We start from the raw sequence: 20,599 nt of genomic DNA, 5'->3' as shown, positions 1-20,599 counted from the left end.
TTTCGGCGAGCGGTGGTGGTGCGTTCGCTGCCAGGAGCTTTGCGTTACGCGGAGCCTCCGCGCCCGGCTTCTCCCATGGCCAAGCGGCGCGCGGAACCGCTGGTCTGTTACGCGCCCTTCAAGCGGCTCCTGCGGGAGCCGCCGCCGCCTCCCCGCTCCTCCCTGTCCGAACGCCGCCCGCGGAACGAGGCAGCGGGCGCCGGAGCCGCCGCCAAGCGGAAGCTGGAGGAGGCCGAGGCGCCGCCGGGAAAGCGTCCCGGGCTGCGCGGCGGCGGTCCTCGAGGGGAGCTGAGCGATGCGGCGGGCAGGCGGCGGCGGCGGCGGGAGGAGCCCGCGGAGCCCCACGACGGGCGGACGGCGGAGGGGAGCGACGGCAGGCGGGGCGAAGAACCGGCGGCCGCCCCGGTAACGACGCGGGGAGCGGGGCGGGGCGGGAGGTTAGCCGTCCGGGGTGGGCCTCGCTCTGGGGCGCTCCGGTACGGCGCTGCAGGCCCCGCATAGCCACGTGCCCGCGGGCGGCCCCTGCGGGCTCTTCGTCGGCCCCTGCGGGCTCTTCTGCGCTGTGTTTTGTGCTAAGAAAGCGGTATTTCTGCCCGCTCCAGTCGTTCTGCACTGGAGAGGCTGGGGGGAGAGCTTGACTCGGTTTATTCCGTCTTCGGTCACATCCCCGTCCAAAAGCGAAGTGGAAGTTTGAAGGTAGTGCCTCTCACAAATCGGGCTTAGGCTGTATGACAGCCCATCTGCCCAGTCGGTTTTCGGGCGGGCCCCCATTAGTGGCGGCCCCCCATTAGTGGCGGCCCCAGCCTGCTGCTGGTGCTGCGATGACGGAGTGACGGCACGCGGTTGGCTTCCAGCGCACTGTCCGCCGCCGAACAATGGAGCAGGATGGCAGCATTTTGTGCGGTAGCATAGCTGACTACATGTGGTTCTTAGCTTCTTCAAAGTAACGCCTGCCTAGAGGTCTGCGGGTGCACGCTCACGTGGACCTTTCAGATGAAAGCAAAGGATTGGATCTGGTGGCTTTGTGAGAGCAGGTCTGATAAACTGGGACGTCAGACCCGTTCTCAAGTTGGTCCATCATTTGTATGGCACCACACCATGACTTGGAAAGACATGTTTTCGGTAGTCTGTGGGAATAGGACAAGGGGAAACGGCCATAAACTGGAGCATAGGAAGTTCTGCACCAATATGTGAAGGAACTTCTTCACTGTGTGATGGAGCACTGGAACAGGCTGCCCGGGGAGGTTGTGGATGTCTACGTGTTTGGCCTGCTTTGCAGCGGGGCTGGACTCGTTGATCTCTACAGGTCCCTTTCAACCCCTACAGTTCTGTGATTTGTGACTTATTTTATCTCAGGCTTTCTGTCTGCTTTTTCTGTCAGATTGTAGAATTGAGGCATGAAGGAATTGAGGGAAAAAATATAGTATACAAGTATGCTATATACTTTGTATACTTTATATATACTTTATTCTTTGTATGCTTTGCTATATAAAATATTTTTGTTAGGCAGTATTTTTCAGTTGTGTGTTTCCCTAAGTAAAAGTATTTTATAGACGTGTCTCTCTCCCCCGAACCACAGCGTGATCAATAGCAGACAGGAGGTGTTCCTTCCATATTCTGAACCTTTAACCTGCATGGTTTGCATCTTAAACAGCAGTAACTTTTTTTCATGATGATTCTTGTAGCTTTCAGAAAGTGCAGCTGTAGATGAGCATTGTTCTTTGCTCTTTGGTGGTTTGTTTAGTTTGTGACAGTAGTGACCATGGTCAGAACAGTGTAAATTTTACACTTACTGTTAAATTTGCTGGCAATTATCCTTAAGTTGGCCAGAGAAGAAATGTACTTGAGTTTATTTGCAAGCATACTTGAAAATATTTGCAACTGCATTTGAGAAATTAACTCTTAAACAACTTCATCCAGTGAAGATTAACTTCATTTTTCTCAGCTTGTTTTGGAGATACGTAGGTGAAGAGGAATATTTGATGCACTAATGTTGAGTGTTTGCTCCTCTCTGGTGTGCTTCTCTGGCTTGTTTGCTTTCACACAGAATTTTTGTGAAGAATATAAATAAAGCAGAATACTGCTGCTCTTGAGACTTAAATGCTCATGAAATTAATCCCATTTGTAGTACAAGGCCAAAATCTGTATCTGCATCTTTGTAGTTACGAGGTTTTGGATTATAGTAGTTTAAAAATGCTGTCCATTAATGAGTGTGTGCAAAACAGGTAGCACAGAGGTATTCTGATGTGAAGAATTGAGCTCTTACCATACGAGCAGTAACCTATTACTAAATCATAAAAAAGGGAATTCATTAAACGTATAGAGAGTTGTCAAGAGTAGCTGACATATTCTGAGTTGGTTTTCAGAGATACTCTCCACCTGCCTTATGCAGTACTGAGTGTGTGGGACATCCCCGTGTGGAGCTTGGACTGGAATGTCTTCCCTTTCTCTTTCTCTCTTTATTTTTTTGTTAATATTATGCTGTATTTAAAATTCAGTTTACAAAACTGTATCTCAGCTGCTTTCAGATACTGGGTGTTCAGATAGGTATTCTTTCAGTTTCCATATCCTCCTGTTATCATGGCACCTTATCATTCACTGGTTTTGCTTGCTGATGCAATTAAAGGGAACTTTGGTTCTGTAATCTTTAGTGAAGGCAGTCTTTGTGCAAGTTAATGCATTAGTAGGACTCTACAGGTGCACAAACATGCTGTTGTTATGACATGTCTTCACATCTCAAACCTAACATTAAAGGCTTTTAATAACGCAGGTTTTGATGGTAGAAAAAGGGGTTAACTAATACAAACTGGAGTTCATGGTAGGCCTGTATTGCAATGAATAGAAAAATGTTTCTTTAGAGGGGAAGTATTGTAAGTTTATAAACTTCTTAAATTTAGTTAAAGAAAAAAAGGCATCATTATTCTGGTAGAAGGGTTATGGCCAGTGCTTACTGTAATTTATTGAACATTACGTTTTTTTTATTAATCAATTACAGAGTCAGCAGACCAGAGCCATGTCAAAGCAGTTGTAACAGTTTAGTTGCAAAAATGATTTTTTCAGCAACTGTTTATGCTGAGACATTTAATATAATGTCTAACAGTTCCAATTATAAGTTAATAAAAGCATTTATTGTTTTTGTAATACCAGAAGAAGATGCATGCTTAAGATGTAAGGAGCAGCTTGAGAATTCCTCTTTTCACTTCTTACATGTGTAATTTCTATGGGCATATGCACAGGTTGGCTGCCCAGTCTGTAAATTTTATTCTGTGGTTAAGGATGTAAGGTTAAAAACCAACTGTGCTATCCAACAGAGATTTTCTAAATTTTTTTCAGTGACATGTAGATACCAAGTAAGGTAGTAGATAAGTGAATGTTCCTCTCATGTTGTTCCTGTATGGCTTACCAGTCCCTTCTTCTCCTTGGACTTAAAAGACATCTTGATTTTTCTGATGCCTACTTGAGAACAAAATGTACATATAGAAATGAAGAAATACAATGTGGTAAAATAGTTGAACGTTTTCTTTTGAATACCAGCTTCTAAATGCACTTGAAATGTCTGTATTATTGTGAGAAGAAAAGAATGAACAATTTATGTATGTGTGAAGTACAGTAATTGCATAGGTTTTTTCAGTATTATTCAACTACGTCCCTGAAAAGGCTGCCCCAGCATGTGGTTGATTCCCCTATCCATGGAGACTTTCGAGGTGAGGCTGGGTAAGGCCCTGGGCAACATGACTTAACTGTGGTGCCCCTGTTCATTGCAGGGGAGTTGGACTAAAAGGCCTTCAGAGGTCCCTTCCAACTTTAAGGATTCTATGATTCTGTGATTTTAATGAAAGATTGCCAATTGAACAAATTGATGGGGTCATAGAGATGTTTCCCAGAAGTGATGCAGTAGTTGAGTACTTGACAAAAGTGAACTATTTGCTTAATTGATTAATGTGATTATATTAATATTTTGTTGCCTTTTTTTTTATCTTTTCAAAGCAAGAAGAATTCAATCAGTATAACTCATTCTTGTATTGGAGAGCACCATTGCCTGCAATTGATTTATCTGATATTCAGAGCCTGCATGGAGAGACTACATGTGCTGATAAAACTCCTTCAAGGACTGATACCATGGAGACTGAGATGGAGACCTGATCAGTTGTTTCATGGCTGTACGTCTACTTGCAGGAAGCTTGTTTCTGTTTGGATTCAGTTTTTCCTGTGTGGGAGAAAAATCAACATGCTTCTGTTTTTATGAAGAAACAGTGTTACATCAATATGAAAAGGCAAGTCAGAGCTGTCAGGTTGGTGGAATCATCACAATTAGGTACTGTTAGCTGGCTGGAGATGTGAACTTATTGATTCTGTGTGAAGGAGGCTATGTTTGTTTAGCATGAAGGCTTGCATTCATGGAAGCAAAGTAGAAGAAAATGACAGAAAATTAGTTAACTTCTGGATGTAGTTTTTAAAAAACAGTTGGATAAGTTACACATGGAAAGGAAATGGAAATTAGTTTAGCCTGTCTTGAACAAGAAGTGTAACTGTTGTACCAGAATATGAAATTCTTCATCGTAAAGCACAGAAACTGGTACTTCTTAGTTATTTTTTTTTCAGTGTAATAATACCTAAGCCAAAAAAAAAAAATAAGTCCACCAAAACCAGACAAAACATTCCCTTTTCTATGCAAACCAAAAATGAGTGTGTTGGGGATGGGAAGGGAAAAGGGGATCTATTCTGTAAGCTGCCAGTGTTGTGAATGATGAGTCTTCTTACGATCACTCAAAGCAGCTGGCTTTTAGATTTTTTTTTTAATCCGTTCTAAAGTTAATGATTTTCTTACTCTTTGTGAAATTAAACTAGCTAGTAATGTGGAAATAGCAGCTGTATGCAGGGTCATGAAAGGTTAATGCAGTATGAATTGTGTACCTAGTTGACTGAGGTTTAGTCTTTTGCAGATGTTGTGGATTTTGCAGAAATCTTTTTTTTTTACAGAAGTTCAATTAGTTCATGGTTTGTTTTTCTTCGTTTGTTTTTGCTGTGAAATATGATTGTAATGTGCTTTTTTGTAATTTATTTTCAAGTTAAAATACAATTAGAAATACATGTTTTCAGTAATAGGTTGAAATTTAAAGTTGTATTGGCAGACTGTCAGACTTGTGAATGTGACTTGTTTTTAGGTGAGTTTGTTATATTTTTGCTGGAGTCATCTTAAAATTAAAAAAAATCTTTTTACTAATGTATTTGTCAATAAAATTTAGTCTGTGCGTGTTTGAAAGCTTGGGACTGTTACTGTTAGAAACTCCTGACTCTTCTCAAGATTGTTTCTGTAACTTGGCTGTTTTATTTATTGTCCTTTTTGAAAAAGAGGCAACTTGTCCGCCTTCTTAGTAAAACAGCTCAAAACTTTTTCTCAGCATTTGCTGTAAAATATTTCTAGTGCAGAAGAAAGGAAAAGGCTTACTAAATTGGACATTTCATGATGCTTGTTCAGATCTGCTTCTAATTGCTATCACATTGGTAAGATACACATTGAAAACAATACTCATATTAAGCCTGCATTTTAATGTTAAGTCCAAATCTAGTTCTCTTAAGCGATGCTTTAAAAATGCTTCAAAACCATACTAGATTTCTGTCAAGAATGCAACCATTATTGTTTAGTATAACCAAAGTAAATGAGAAAGAAAGGAAATACATTTGTGGGTTTGTTTGTTTTGTTTTGTTTTTAACACTAATATACTTACATACTTATACACTTATATACACTTATATATCTAATAGACTATATATATAGCCTTTCTGTCTTTGCAGTCCATCTAATATTTCACACCATTCGGTATTTCTCAGGATACACTATTTTACATTATTGCTTATGCAGGTACATGTAGCTCGCCCTGGAAGTAATGCCTCCTATTTATTTCTATGGAAGCAGTGACAGATTCCAGCCATGAACAAGAGTCTTCAGGTCATGCTTAATAAAAGTCCACATTAGGATCTGGAATGTGGCTTGTCTTTCACGTTGCTGTCACAACGGCTGAAACACACTGCCCACCACTTCACTGCACTCACATCCGCACTTTGGTCTCCATCAGCGTTCAGCAAGTATCAGTGAATGACAGTGAGCCTTTTTTTTTTTTCTGCATGGAGGAGTTCAGTCACAGAACTGTAGTTGTTGGAAGCACATCTAGTTGAATCTCCTGCTAAAGCAGGTCCTGTAGGTTGCCGAGGAAAGTATTGAGCAAACAACCTCCTGTGAGCGCTTGGAATGGAAGGCAAGCCTGACATAAAGATTGCTGCCAATTTGTATTGCACCCTAACCAGAACAGGCAAAAAATGTCTAAGTTTCTGGAAGTGTAAATAGTTCATAGAACATGGATTATTGTGCACATAGTAAACATTCAATTTTTATTTTCCCGAATATATCACCATATCAATGAAAATCATTGAACAGTGGAGGGAGGCCCAAGGCTGGTGCCTGAATATGTGCAGTGCTGGTATGGGAGGTCACCAGCCAACAGGTTGTGATGTTAGTGAGAGATGACTGTAACTTTGCTGACCATCACTTTATAAATTCAGCTGCTGCCTGAGCCCAGCATGGACTAGTATCTGCGCTCCAGTAAAGCAGACTGAGATTTGGACCAATGAACAAGGCTTTAGTCAGGTTATGCTGTGAGGCTGCTGGCAGCAGTTATTGGTGCCCATCCCATAGCATCAACAGCATTTCCTTGGTCCTGCCTGGCTCAGGCAGCTAGGACCCTGCAGGGTGCACTTGCAACAGTGAGTGGTATGGGGACATGGCCCCCAGGGTGGTTAGTGTGGAGCAGGAGCTGGGAGTGTTTGCTGCTGAGAAACTGGAGTGTCATTGCTGACTGCTTTGAATATATGGTGTGACCGCAGCCTCTCGCAGTTTGTGACAGCTCCTGCCTGTTGCAGCACCAGTGAGGGAGCAGCTTCCTGACTTCAGCTCTCCCTATCCCACTGCCCAGGATCATGAAGGTGGCATCTAACTGGACCTGTCAGTGGGCACAGCTGGGATGATGTCACCTGTATGATCCCATTTCCAACAGCTTTGCTATGGCTGTGCGTTCTTGTGGGAAAAGAAATTGACTTGTGCTGTATGCTGGCACCGGAGGTGGACCAACTGATACTCAATGAGGTGACACAATGATAACCTTTAGTGTCCTGTCCTGCAGCCACAGCATGCTCAGTTTCTGGCCTGCAGGATGAGCAGGGGTTTGCAGAACTAGTGTTTGTTGCTTCTGAGCACAGCTTCACACCCAAGATTTGGCTGCCTTTTTCCAACAACATCCAGAAGACCTTAAACCCCTGCTCCAGTGGCTCCAACATGAGATTGAGAGAACCTGCAGCAACAAATGATAGGAGGTGCCTGCAGGACAGTGCAATGTTGTCTTGACCAAACGGCCGTACGGGCACTGCCGCCATTCGTCCAAGACGTCATGCAGCCCTTTTTGAAGAGGCTTATCACTACTATATAGCCCTATATAGCTTAGAGATCCGTGATCAGCAGGGCTGCTGGGATACCCATGCCGAGGAGGGTGGGAGGAGCTCCACAGCCACCCTGGCCCCTCCACCTTCCATCACAGTCCTTCTGCCCCTGGCCCAGGTCACTGCCCGCCCTACAGGCCCCAGCACTGAGTGGCCCCAGCACTGAGTGGCCTCAGCATCCTATGTGGGCATCCAAAAGCTCACCACCACAACCATTTTATCCTCAGCGGAGGAGATGCTGGAAGAGCTGGTGCAGTTGGCAACAGTGGGCCCCTCCATCCAGGGCAGAGTCCACTTTGGTGGCCATGGTGCCCTCAAAGAGGAAAGCCCACAGCAGCACCCAGAACTAGCCCTCACCCTGCAAGAGGGCTCAAGGAGCTGGGAGGAGAACGTGTCACCAGGATAGGCTCATTTCCTGTCATAGTGCCAGCTCCAGGCCACAAATGATGAAGTCAATTAATTTAGTTTAATGTTAGCCAACTGAGCTGTGATTTTATTTTCTCTTTGGATTTCAGATGAGTTAGTCTGAAGATAAAACTTGACTACTTTTAGGTGAGATACCTCAGATCTGAGCTTGCATCTGAGTCCTACTCAAGATGAATTCCAAAAGGTAAGAGAAATCTTCCCAGATGAGTTACTGACAACTAACTCGGTGCTTCTCTTTCTGTACTCAAACACACTGAAAGTTTCATTTGTCGTATTTCTCTACGAAGGGCTTAGTGTAGTTTCACAATCAGTATTCACTAGCTGTTTTGTATTCACTAGCTGTTTTCTTGACACTTTCTCCTTATGCTTTCAGAGCTATGTGAATTGTGTCTGTCCTTTTTTCGTGATTGAAAATTTACTGCTACTCATGGCTAACAGATAAACGAAAAACATCTGCTCACTTTTCAAGCACATCCTTAGGGATTTATTATTTTCCTGCATGCCTCTTTCACCAGATTGAAAGGAATATTTTTTTCTTAACAGGTGAAATAATTAACACTTTGGAATCTAGAGTCCAAAAAACATCATTGTATTGTTAAGCATATTAAAGATGTTATAGAGAAAGGTGATTGCAAGCTTGAAGTCTAAATGCTTCTGCTAGACTGATCACATCTCAGTTTTCCCTTAAAGTAAACAGGGCTCATCAGATTAATTAGTAGAACAGGCAGGAACAGGAGATTATTTTAAAGCTGAAGCATCAGTTATCTACATCAGACATGTCATGGTAACTGAAATTACTGTACCAGGTCAGATGTCATTCTGTCAGAGTGCTCCTCTGTTGCCATCTGCCACAAGGCAGCAAAATGTAACAGGATACTGGCAGGAAGGTTCAGCCTCTAATGCCATGCCAACATCCATCTCTGGAGTCATGGGCTGACATAATAAAATAGGAGGCATTACTTTTGGAGCAGACCTTCTACTATAGTCAATTAGTTTATAATCTGCTGAAACTTCATATACAGTAGATTCATCCCAGTAGTAGATTGCATGTTAATGTTAAAATCCATCTTTAATCTGCCCTTATATTTAAAGAGCAGAAGAAATTTTATGATTACCTTTAATGTATATATTTCAGCTCTTGAAAACAAAATAAGTCCTTTAAAAAAACTGAGCTTGCATACTGTTGTAGTCCATATATTTCCTTAATTTACAATTATGCTGCAGGCTAGCACTTTTCTCTCATTTTGTTCCATTCCTGGGCTCTGGGTTGTGGGGCGGAACTTTACTGCTACTTTCAGAGCAGCTGCTGATTCATTTTTTCCATTCATTTGTTTCCAAGTAGCCTTGGAAAAGCTTTTGAAATGAGAATGAGTTAAGTACAAGGCTGGGCAAGGTAAGAGTGTGGTCAAATTACATAACCTTTGCATTAGAGTCATCAGAGGGTGCAATCAAGAAACGTCTTTACCAAACATCTAAATGTCTTCAGATGTATCACTGTGGGCCACCACAACACTGCTTTTGAATTCCAGCTGTGTTCTTCAAGACAGTTGTAGTTCAAGTGCTGTCCATGAACTGTAAGCCTAGAGAAAAAAAAAGTTTTTGTCTAGTTAATGAGCACAAAGAAATCCTAAGACAACTCATGGGAGGTGTAACATCTACCAGTTGAAAGTCTTTGCTTGATTTGTTCACACTCAGAAGAAAGCTGTGTATATACTCTCAAAGTGCTTGGGAGTTTCCTCTAAATTTTTCCTCTTTAAAGTGAAAGGAACCACTCTCAAAAGAGCAAGAAAATGTATGATGTAATTACAGAGATTATACAGAGGTCTCTGTGATACGGTGGATGTGTGGCAAGTGGAGCAGGACAATTAGGATATGGGAATACTAATGAGAACCAGGTACAGGTCCATTGCTGTTTAAACTTCTGCTGAAGCATTTTTCATTCCACCAAGATCGTATTAGCAGCATGTTCACCTATGTAAGTTTTTTGTCTCATTCTAAACTTATAGCCTCTTTTGAGAGGTTTGCGTTGTGTTACATGAAGGCTGGCACTTGGTTGTATATGCTGTGATTTTTATGGCTCCTAAGATAGATAAGCCTCCAAGGAGAAGGTTGAAGGTCAGTCCAAATTAGGTGATTACAGAATTACTATGAAGAGTAGAGTAAGAGCAGGCAGGTGGTCAGCAAAGCAATGATATGAAGCACTATTTTCACAGTAGTGGCTCCATCTTCAGCATAAAAACATTTACAATAATCTGAATGTGGTTATTGGTAGTGAATTTATTAGTTTCCTCATTGTTTTTTCAGTTAATTGCTTCATGTTTCATGCTTCATGTCTTCTTGTCATGACTAAAAATGTAATGGACTTTAAAGAGCATACACATGTATATGGATAGTTGAAAAACCTTAGTGAAGAACATAAGAGTGCAAATGTATATTTCAAAGTGGCATGAAAGATAGTATGCCTGGTATTTGGTGGCTAGTTCTGCTCATGGCAGATTCACTGTGGGGAATTCACTTTGAATTTTTCAAATTTGATAGTTGGAGTAAGAGATGTTAGTCTGCATAGGCTAAGTGTTATAGCAAAACTTGTGTTCAAAGAGGCATTTCAAAATTGCTTGTATGGTTGGCCAGGCTTAGTTATTTCTATGCCTACCTTCAGTTACAACCTTGACTCTAGGTGGCAATAGACATACACAGTAAGCTACAGTGATCTGGAAAATGTTTTGGATATGCTTTTGTTCTGAACTACTGCTAAGAATTCAAGCAGTGACATCATGAATGCTAATCATTTCCTGACCATGATACATAAATAAAGCACATCAAGCCACAGGGTCCCAATTACAGGGTGACACAAAGTTTTCAGCATAATTAGAGTAAAAACGTTTCGTCAAGAGTTTTTGGTTCATCTCTTGTTTATAGCTTCCTTCTTCCTCACCCCACCAAAAATATGACCAATTTATGGGAATTTGTTGCCTTTGCTTCTTAACACTGTTTTTATTGGCTGTAACTGGAAAGCAGTCTTCTGATTCTGTGTTGGCTCCGTGGGCTGAAGGCTGCTTGAAATGTGTTCATTAAACATGGCAAAGAAGGAGGTAAGTACACTAACTTTGAAAAAACTAACTCGTGGAGTAGTATTTAAAATGTGGAGTGTAGGTAACAGTATGTTGGTAATGCGCAGGGAAATATCAGAGGATTTTTCTAGCAGTCATATTAGAAGGTTGTTTCTTTAAAATCCTTATTTCAAACTCTACATATAAGAGATTTTGTTTTTGATGCAGCAAACAGTGTATTTTAATTATTGGTATTTCATTTGTAAGCAAACTCATTAGTACATTTTAAATACTCTTGTTCAAAATTTACAGCACCCTTCTGGACCTTTGATGACTTTCTGGTAGTCACTTCTAAGGACTTAAAAATTCTTCTTTTTCTCTTACAGACATACAGTAGTGAAAAATGTATGATTGTAGGGGTAAAAGTTGTTTCCTTGTTGCTGATGTGATTCTCAGGATTAAAGTTGTGAAAGGAGGATGGAAAAAAAGTCTTCTTGTTTGTTACCCTGCTTTCCTTTTTAAGAATGACTGTGTCACGATTGAGTCCAGCTATAAAAATACTCCCCTTTTTTCTGCTTTCTTAAGAGAATATGAGAGGTTTATATTTTGTTGGAATATGATGAAAAATGTGGCTTATCAAATATGAGAGGAAGAACCAAGTAAAAAAAAATAGTATTGTACTATCTTCAATGAACTTCAAATCAGAGTAAAGAATTTTTATTTATGCTAAAATATGAATGGATATGAGCAACTTCTGCTCTCTGTTTTCTTGCACAGTTGAATTTTGTAGTCTGCTTAATTTGAGCAATGCACCATGCTCTAGTTAAACAGGAACATGACTGACTTCATAGAATCTAGCTGCAGTGTCAAATACATTCTCGCTGCAGTCTGATGCCATAAAAATGCTTATTTTCTTTCAGTGCTTTGATCTGTAGAAGAGGAAGTGTATTGTTTTTATTTTCTTTTATGTTCTGCATTCTGACAGCTCTAACACAAAGTTCATTTGATCAAAGCTCTATTTTAAACAAATTGATTTTGCTTCTTATTGCATAAAACACATCTAATATATGAGAAGTACTGTGGCAGCAAGCTACCAAAATCCTATATTTTCATGACTTTCAGTTGTAAACTTCAACATTTTTTGATCAAGTAATTACAGAATGTTGCATGCATGCTCCTTAGTACTTACTGTTTTTATGCTTTTATCTGTTAATTATTAGAGAAACCTATCCATAAACAGAAAAGTACTCTTCAGATATATCTTTGTATTTCCCAGTATGTACTGTGCAAATTCAGACACAAATGATAGGAGGGAAAAACATTACAGTTTCTCACTGATTAAATGGAAGCCACAAAATAATTCTGAAGTGCGATTCCGAACTGTAGGATGATATGAGATGGAAGGGAATGACTAACAGGCAAAAGTGTTTGTACTTTGGATATTGAAAATAAAATCAATAAATATAAAACTGCCTTAATTTCTATGACATGGCGAGGCTCCAAGGTGGAATTAAGATGGTTTCAGTCCCCAGAATATGCATTTTTTTTGCTTATGAATCCTTACATGCTGTGTGTGTATGCCCAAAGTGTTTTAAAGAAAACTTGGTTTGCAGTGTTCCATTGCATCAAACAAGCAGGTACTGAGAGTGCCTGTTTTGAGTGCCATCAAATAACATAAAAGGCAGAATGGGCTCCTCACCACCCTTCACTGTTTTGAGATGAGAGGAAGATTCTCATCCCTGCATTTCAATGCATTTCTTCCTCCCTCTTTTCTACCGTGCAGATTATCTGTGCATATCCTGGATCTGTCAGTCCTTACTACTCTACTCACAAAGCTTTTTCCATTTTCTGCTTTAACCATGGTTAGTTGGTCTTGAATTATTCTGAGGCTAGAATTGCTCATTTTTAGACTGATTTTTAGTGATGAGTTCAGCAATCAAAATGCTTTTTCAAGTTTCTTAGATCACGCTGTGTGGTAATTACAATTGTCTACAATACAACCTGAAATAAAAGTGCATTATCAGATGCTTTGTTTTAGCAAGAAAAATGAGAAACACTTTTAAAGACATGATTTTGAAGGTCTCAGTATTTCACTTGTGCAACAGCTTAGAGTGTAATTGATTTTTGAGCTGTATTATTCTAACTTAAAGTGCTGCAAATGCAGCATAGCAGTGCTGTAAATGCATGTGATTTCAGGACAACTCACAGGAGTAAGCAATAACTGTCAGAAATTTCAAAAGCAGGCCCTTGGTTGTTTTTTTTTGTTTGTTTGTTTTTTAATCTTATGTCTCAAACAGTCATGGAAGCAGCAGTATTTTTAATGTGGCTTCTTAAGAAAATCAGAGCTTCTCTATTTACAGCATGTATGTAAGTAAAAAATGAATTATAAAACCATTCCTCCGAGGCTGCTCACTTTTTCCAAGGAAATTTGAATTTCTTTTTTCCTAACTAACTTTTTAATTTTAAATGTAAAGATACATAAGGTACTTTCATATGAGGTAAGCACTTAAGAGAGTGATTTCTCTGACTTTTAAAACTATTATTTAAAAGCAGAATATAACAATTACCAATACTTTGGTATAAAAATAATGTAAATACTAATTGTTTCAGAAAGGGCTGACTGTACCAGAGAAGAAATCCTCCCAAATCTTGAAAATTTGCTGAATAAAAATAAGCTTATATTTACTCTACTTTCCTCTTAGAAATGTTGGTACCTGAAGATGAAACTGTCAAGCAATCAGCAACAGACCAGTTAGTCAGATTGAAAACTGATTATATGTTGTTTTTCTGTTATGTAGTACTTACTAGCTTCTCAAAGCAGAACGAAAGCAGTAATAATCATAACTTTTTGTACCCGCATAACTGGTACAAATATTTCAGTATTTTTAAGTGGGACTTCTGCCAATTGTTTACTGCTTGCTGCTCCCAGTGGAGTGGTCCAAGCAATGGCCTGCAGACAGGGACCAGCTTCACCAGTGGCCTCTTCTGCCATCTTGCTGTGACTCTTACCATCATGCTGTGATTGATGGGGAGACACTGCCTAGTAAATCGAGTTCCTAAAACACTGCCTCTGAAAATAAATACACCTTCCTATGAAAACCAACAGTGAAGTTGGAATTACTTGCAGAGCAGTCAGCACTTGTGTCTTGAAAGACACACTATGGAGGTGTCCTCAGCTGACATCTGGGCTCCAGCAATTGCAACTTGCCTGGGACAATACCACTCTCTGTAAAACAGCCCATGGCTTTAACTTCTGCTCAGATTATGCCATTTAAACAGTGAGTGCACTCAGGTGCACTCAGAGTGCACCATGTTTGACTCTTGTCTCCAGCCATGAGTCACTAAAGGACAGAGTTCTTTCTTTGAAGTGGTTATCTGATGCCCCCTGTACTCTCATTCTGTTTAACCCTTGATTTTAAAGTAAATAATTTTAAATTACTTTAAAATAAAGAGATTGTATAGACTGGAGTCTTTTTTTTTCTCCAGCCTGAAGCAGGAAGTTTTTTGTCCTGTCTTCTCTAAAGCTTGAAATATTTGCTTTGTTACATCACTGAGTGCCAGCACGAATCTCCATCCTGTCAGCTACCTTCTCTACAAGCCATATGAGGTGAATTGATTATATCTAGTAAGAAAAAGATGGAAAATGAGATTTTGAAAACTGTTTAAAGAGGAAGACTTGGAAGTCCTTAGGTCATAACTGAAGAAAGTCTCACAGAAGAAAACTTATGACTGTTTGACAGGCAAGGGAGATGACAAAACAGAATTCCAATTTTCTAGGAGTTCTCGGGTAGGTGAGATGTTCAAAAAATCTGTTAACTAAGCTGATGGATGCAAGGAATGACAAAGCAAACTGAAGAGAGGAAGTGTCCCAGACATATGACTGCTCTACAGAAAAGTTGAAATTTCTCATTTTTAGAAGCAGAGATTATGTTAAGGATCAAGAAGGGCTCTTCAGATATCTAGAAAAATTCTAAGGGGTTACTGTTGAGATAAAAATCTTAGGAATCGTCTCATGATGAGCTGTGTCAGAGGCAGAAGTGGTTATCCTTTGAGATTGTCATGCTTGTCTCCGTGACTGCAGAGAGGTCATTGTGAAGGTAGGATACTTCTCAAGATATGGAAACTACTGCCTCCTAAAGCGGCAGAAAATAGTCCTACAATGAGACCTCATAGGCCTCTTTGGAAAATTGAGAAAGTGAGACCAATTACATCGTCTGAAATGTTATTTTTTAATTCCAGGCATGGATATCCTGCCTTAAGAAGCAGTGTAGTGGTTTCTATGGAGTTATCACTGCAAGCCCAGAAATTTATCTATTATTAGAATGAGAGAGTAAATCATGCTGTCACATTTTCTTCTTCTTTAGGTTTGCACTGACTTCAAAGGTATTTACAGAATTTTTCTGGGGAGAACTTGTGGTTGGATAGTTTATATGAGAGACCATCAAACGGACAAAACACACCTCATTACATTCCTGTCTATTTGTGGATCCTAATAACTTTTTTTTCCCCACGTCAAATAAATTCTTCAAATAATCCTACTTACTTTGAATAATTCTTCATTCAAATACAGTGATGTCTGAACTATCATAATAGAGTTTGAGGCTTAGATACCAGTAACTACTTGTTGCAACCACTGAGTGGTCTGACTGAGAAAACACCATGGACTTCACCAACATATGTTATACTGGCTGTGTATGATTCAATATTCGAGATCATTGTCTTTCTTAACTATTACTGAAGCACAAGTATCATGTGAACTGACACCTAATGAACATTAATACACCGACTTGAGTTCTATCATCCTTAATTTGAATGCATGACAGTTCTCCTTCCTGGAAAAGCTTTTGTTAGCAGATCAGTTTCTCTGAATAGAGGCCAATGATGAATAATATTCCTCAGAAGACTAGAATTGTTTAACATTTTTTAATGAGATAAATAGTGGGATCAAGTACACCCTCAGCAAGTCTGTGGATGGCACCAAGCTGAGTGGTGCAGCTGATATCACAGAAGGGTTGCCATCCAAAAGGACCTGGACAAGCTTGATAGGTGAGCGCAGGTGAACATCGCAAAACTTAACAAGACTAAGTGCAAGGTGTTGTTGCTGGGTCTGGGCAATCTTAAACACAAATACAGGCTGGGCAGAGACTGGATGGGGAACAACCCCATGGATATGGTCTTGGGGGTACCAGTGGATGAAAAAGTGGGCATGAGCCAGCAGTACACACACTACCAGCCAAGAAAGCCAACTGTATCCTATGCTGCAGATCAGACATTTAGAAGAAAATTTTCACTATAAATGTGACAAGGCACTAGCATACGCAGCCCAGAGAAGCTGAGATGCCCTGTTGCTGGAGCCAGGTTGGATAGAGCGCTATGCAGTCTGATCTACTGGGTGGCAGCCCTGCCCACAGCAGGGGGTTTGGAACTACATGGTCTTTAGTGTCCCTTCAACTCAAATCATTCTGCATCTGTGATTCTGGCACTGGGGTACAGTGGCAGCATGAGAGCAATTTTACTACAATCAGACCCGGAATCATCGCTGCATACTTTAAAATAAGCAATAATTCATTACTCTAACTCACTCCAATATGTTGCCTATGCATCCTAGAAGTTGAAGGGTAAGACTAAGACAGGTCATTCTGTTCTGTTGTAGTCCAGAATCTGCACGATAATGTTAAATTTTGTGCTATATTGAAAAACAGTCCTGTTTCTGCTGCAGTGCTGCTACACAGCATGATAAAGCAGTAGCTCAGTCATCATCTGATAAATGTGTGCTCGTTCTATCTGCTCCCAACCACAGTGTTGGACTGTTTCATGAGTCTTCTAAATTTATATCAGAAAATAAAATAAATAAGCCTAATAGAAGGCTGATTTGTTGATGAAGAAATGGGAGTACAAGGTAAGAACTTGTACTAGTGACAGTCTTTAGCAGTTTCATACTGTGCTTTTCACTTCATCAGTTCTTGAAGATCTACAAGGATGCTAGGAAAAGATTAAAAAAAAAAAAAAAGGAAAAAAAATTCAGGTCTCATTAAATTTTTTGTTTTCAGTGTGTTTGGAAATGATAAAACAGTGAAACTGGGTGTTCCCTCTTAAGTAGGTTGGTACATAAAATGTAGATTAGTTTTGGCTTCTTCATTCCAAAATCTTGGTACTTCTTCAGTAGATCCTGCCTCTATACAGTTCAAATACAGTTGATAGAAAACCTTGTTCATATTCTTGATCAATGGAAAGTATGATCTAATAGAACACACTGAATACAATGGGCATCTGGGTGCTAATCCCTTTATTCCAGGCACCCCAAGAAAACAAAAGAAACAAGGCCATTCTTGTTTCGGTGAAAGTTTCTATTAAGCACATTATCCTCCTTCAAAATCTGTTTTCAATAGAAGATTCTTGGACTTTGAATAAAATGGAAGGTTTAAAAGGCATACTTTGACAGGCATGCAGATACCTGCTTAGGGCATGAAAAGTGGGAGGTGTGAATATTTGTTCCTAATGGGCATCTGAAATTGAGCTGGCCTCGTTGCTATTATAGTAACAGCTTTGACACTGGGAATATATAATTCATGAAGAAAGAAGCATAAGGTGTAAACAGGAAATGTCTCTGATCTTAAGGTAAGGCCATAGAAATAGGACTGGTTGTCTACAGTAGAACTTCAGGAGAAAGCAATCTAGCAATTCTGATTTCTAGAGATAACAGTAGAAAGGGTACATGTTAGTTCTGTGGACTTTGAAATCTTACAGTGTCTGTTATAAAACACATCACACGTTTTCATATCTGTGAAGTGCTAGAGAAATGGGGGTGAGGATTTCCAGCATGAGAATTGGCTTGCATGCCTTTGTAGAACAGACTTCTAAGTCTTTATATTAATAACAAATGATGCGTTTTGATTCCAAAGAAGACAGAATTTCTGTGCCTGAAAGAATATTCACAGCTGAGAATTAAAATCCAGAGATTTGCAATTACAAAAATGCTTGAGGTCAGAGGAATATGAACACCTTACTGTGTTCCAGTTAAAGTCCACAGCATCCGCAGGTGCTGGCATACGCATATCTCAGTTTTCTTACAAGGTTCAGATTCATACAAGGATAGGACCTGGTAATACTTGCTGATGCATTCATCTAATATGTCTATTACAAGAACATTTTTTTATTCCATTTACAAACATTGGTGAAACTAGGAGAAGGAGCTGGAAGTTTCTGTGCTGACTCAGGATGATATGTTTGCAAAAACTGAAAATAATTGAAAACATGTAGCAAAGAAAATGATAGAACATGCTGTTTATCACCTGCTAATATTTCCTGGAATTAAATGCAATGTAAGAAATCTAAAGACAAAATAGAAACAATGTAAGAAGCATAAATGTGTGTTGTTCAGGGGCCTAGAAACACAGTTTTATCCTTGCCTCTGGAAGAACTGTTTATGTGAAACCACCACTAAGTTTAGCAGCAAGGCCCCAGGGCACACTCTAGGGCTCAGCAGGCATTTCTGCTGGGATTTGCAGAGCTGCAAAGCCTGAGCATTCGACATGACTTGTGCGCAGGTGCCTTAAGGGAAGGAGACAGCATGGTCTGAAGGCAGAACTGTCCTGCAGGCAGGAGAGGAGGACAAGCTCCAAGGCACCAAGGAGGAAGCAGAGATTGCCTGCGCAGGAAAACTGAGTAAATGGAACCAGAAATGGGTAAATAAACCAGAAATGGAAAGACTGGAAAATGGAAAAGCAGATGGGAAATGCAGACAACATTCAGAGGCAAGTACTGAAGATCATAGTAAATCCAGCAGCACAACTGAAACCAACAAACAACAACAACAACAACAACAACAAAAGGAGAAGACGGCAGGGTAGAAAAATCAAAGAATTCATTGATTATAGCAAGAATTTGATTTGGAGGCAATAAAAAGCAACTTAAGCTCAGAGAAGTGAGGCTTGAGAGGCATGCTGGAAAAAAATATAGGAGAATGGAAACAAATTGAGCTCAGAATAAAGGAAAAATGACCATGCCAGATGTGTTAGACCACTTTAAGTGCAGCCAGCTATTAGTAACAGGTCCTGCTCTGAGTCAATGCAATCCCTACTGTCAACACTGTGGGTGATGAACCAGATGAGAGCACCCTTCCACGGAAGAACTCAGAGAAACTGGTGAATGAAGAAGAGGAGTGGTCAGCAGAGAGAAAGAAGTCGGGCAGCCTCACCTGGAATGCTGAATTAAGTATGGGGCCTGCAACACAAGAGAGATGTGGAGCTGCTGTAGTGGGTCCAGAGGAGGGCCACAAAGATGATCAGAGGGTTGGAGCACCTTTCTGTGAAAGCAGGCTGAGGGAGCTGAGCTTGTTTAGCCTGGAAAAGAGAAGGGAGACCTTACTGAAGCCCTTCAATGCATAAAAGGTGCTTTTAACTAAGATAGAGAGGGATTTATTACAGGGCCTGCAATGATAGAACAAGGTGTAATAGTTTTAAACTAAAAGAGGAGACATTTAGTTTAGATGGTTGGAGGAAATTCTTTACTCAGAGGGCAGTGAGGCACTGGCACAGACTTCCCAGAGAAGCTGCTCAGAGAAGCTCGTCACCCCTGAAGATTTTCAAAGCCAGGTTGGATGAGGCCCTGGGCAGCCTGAGCTGGTGGGGGCAGTCCTCCCTGTGGCAGAGAGGCTGGAACCGGATGGACTTTAAGATCCCTTCTATCCCTACAAAGCTGTTCTGTGATTCAGATTGCTGTAAGATCTTGTGGTGCAAGAACCCATGGGCTTTGCTGTGTTGAAGGTCTCCAGCCCGTCAGGAGACAGTGGTAACTGCTAAAAGTGTGCTGAGGTTTCTGCATTCAATTTTGTTTGCCATTGTAGAAAAAGTGACACAAAGTTTTGTTCCAAAGCTGAGCATTCAAAAGTTTGGGTTTATATCCAACTGTCATCCCTCCGTGCACAAGCAGCATTTAAGTAACACAGAGATAATGCACTGGTTTTCTTGTACAGTGGTTGAGTTTTCCATGGTCATGAGCCATAAACCAGGCACTTCTTCACATCCTGCTTCTCAGTGTGCTGATTACGTATGATTTAAGCCTTCATAATCCAAGAGAGAATAACAAGTTTCCACTTTGACTTCTCCATTAAGCTCATGATGATTGCTGTAACTTTATTTCCCAGCATGAACTTATTTTCACACAAAAAGCATCTCCACCTTCAGGGGGATAACCGAGAAGCGGAAGAGCTGGAGCCACACGCCTGTCGGGTGGTGGCTCGAGGCGACGCGTCGGCCTCACGCAGAACCGGCCGGGCTGGGGCTGTGCGCTGTGGGACCTCGCCGGGCGGAGCGAGCGCTCCGTGCCGACCATGCCGGAGGTGAAGGCCGGAGCCCAGGGAGCCGCCGCGCCCCTTAGAGGCGCCGCCCGCCTGCCCCTCTGCCGCGGGACGAGGATCGGCATGGCGTCGTGGCGGGACCTGCTTTTCTCTCAGCTCGGCCCCGTCTGCCGCGGCGGCAGAGACTGGCCGGGGGGAGGCTTGCGGCACCCGCGCCGCCGCGACCGGGCCGAGGGCAGCCGCGAACCCACGGCATCCGCGCCGCATGAGGTGAGGGCGGGCGGGCGCGCGCGAGGGATAGGGTTCCTTCCCCGGGGCCGAGCGCTCCGACGTC

The 20,599-nt window shown here is 41.2% G+C and overlaps 2 protein-coding genes across 7 annotated transcripts in view; both read left to right on the top strand.

Annotated features, from left to right (window-relative positions):
- The first annotated feature begins 60 nt into the window (after positions 1-60).
- On the top strand, positions 61-5,263 carry CUNH9orf40 (chromosome unknown C9orf40 homolog). Of its 2 annotated transcripts, none has more exons than XM_042826810.1 (2): positions 61-420; positions 3,988-5,263. In XM_042826810.1, the coding sequence occupies exons 1-2, from the start codon at positions 76-78 to the stop codon at positions 4,141-4,143; spliced, it is 501 nt and encodes a 166-aa protein (XP_042682744.1). In that variant the 5' UTR covers positions 61-75; the 3' UTR covers positions 4,144-5,263. The 2 variants fall into 2 exon arrangements, 1 of the variants encoding a protein (XP_042682744.1); XR_006170280.1 differs by having other exon boundaries at positions 335-405; positions 3,988-4,075.
- Positions 5,264-8,060: 2,797 nt separating this feature from the next.
- Positions 8,061-20,599, top strand: part of TRPM6 (transient receptor potential cation channel subfamily M member 6) — a 96,419-nt gene continuing 83,880 nt past the window's right edge. For 2 of the 5 annotated variants that reach the window (XM_042826796.1, XM_042826797.1), the window contains exon 1: positions 9,193-11,009. In XM_042826796.1, the coding sequence (XP_042682730.1) occupies positions 10,980-11,009 (30 nt within the window). In that variant the 5' untranslated portion in view covers positions 9,193-10,979. Of the gene's footprint in view, positions 8,102-9,192; positions 11,010-20,599 lie in introns of those variants that run through there. The other 3 variants (XM_042826795.1, XM_042826794.1, XM_042826793.1) reach the window with 2 other exon arrangements.

The sequence above is a fragment of the Centrocercus urophasianus genome, unplaced genomic scaffold, assembly GCF_019232065.1.
Source record: "Centrocercus urophasianus isolate 14NV4802_14NV808 unplaced genomic scaffold, USGS_Curo_1.0 seq_27, whole genome shotgun sequence".
Classification (NCBI taxonomy): Eukaryota; Metazoa; Chordata; class Aves; order Galliformes; family Phasianidae; genus Centrocercus; species Centrocercus urophasianus.
Note: the sequence above shows the minus strand (reverse complement) of the source record. Positions and strands in the feature narration are given on the sequence as shown.

Excerpts from the sequence above, each read along its gene's own strand:
- CUNH9orf40 (XM_042826810.1), top strand. The coding sequence starts at position 76 with ATGGCCAAGCGGCGCGCGGAACCGCTGGTCTGTTACGCGCCCTTCAAG. Across the intron at positions 421-3,987 it reads CCCCGGTAACGACGCGGGGA|CAAGAAGAATTCAATCAGTA; the intron begins GCGGGGCGGGGC and ends ATCTTTTCAAAG.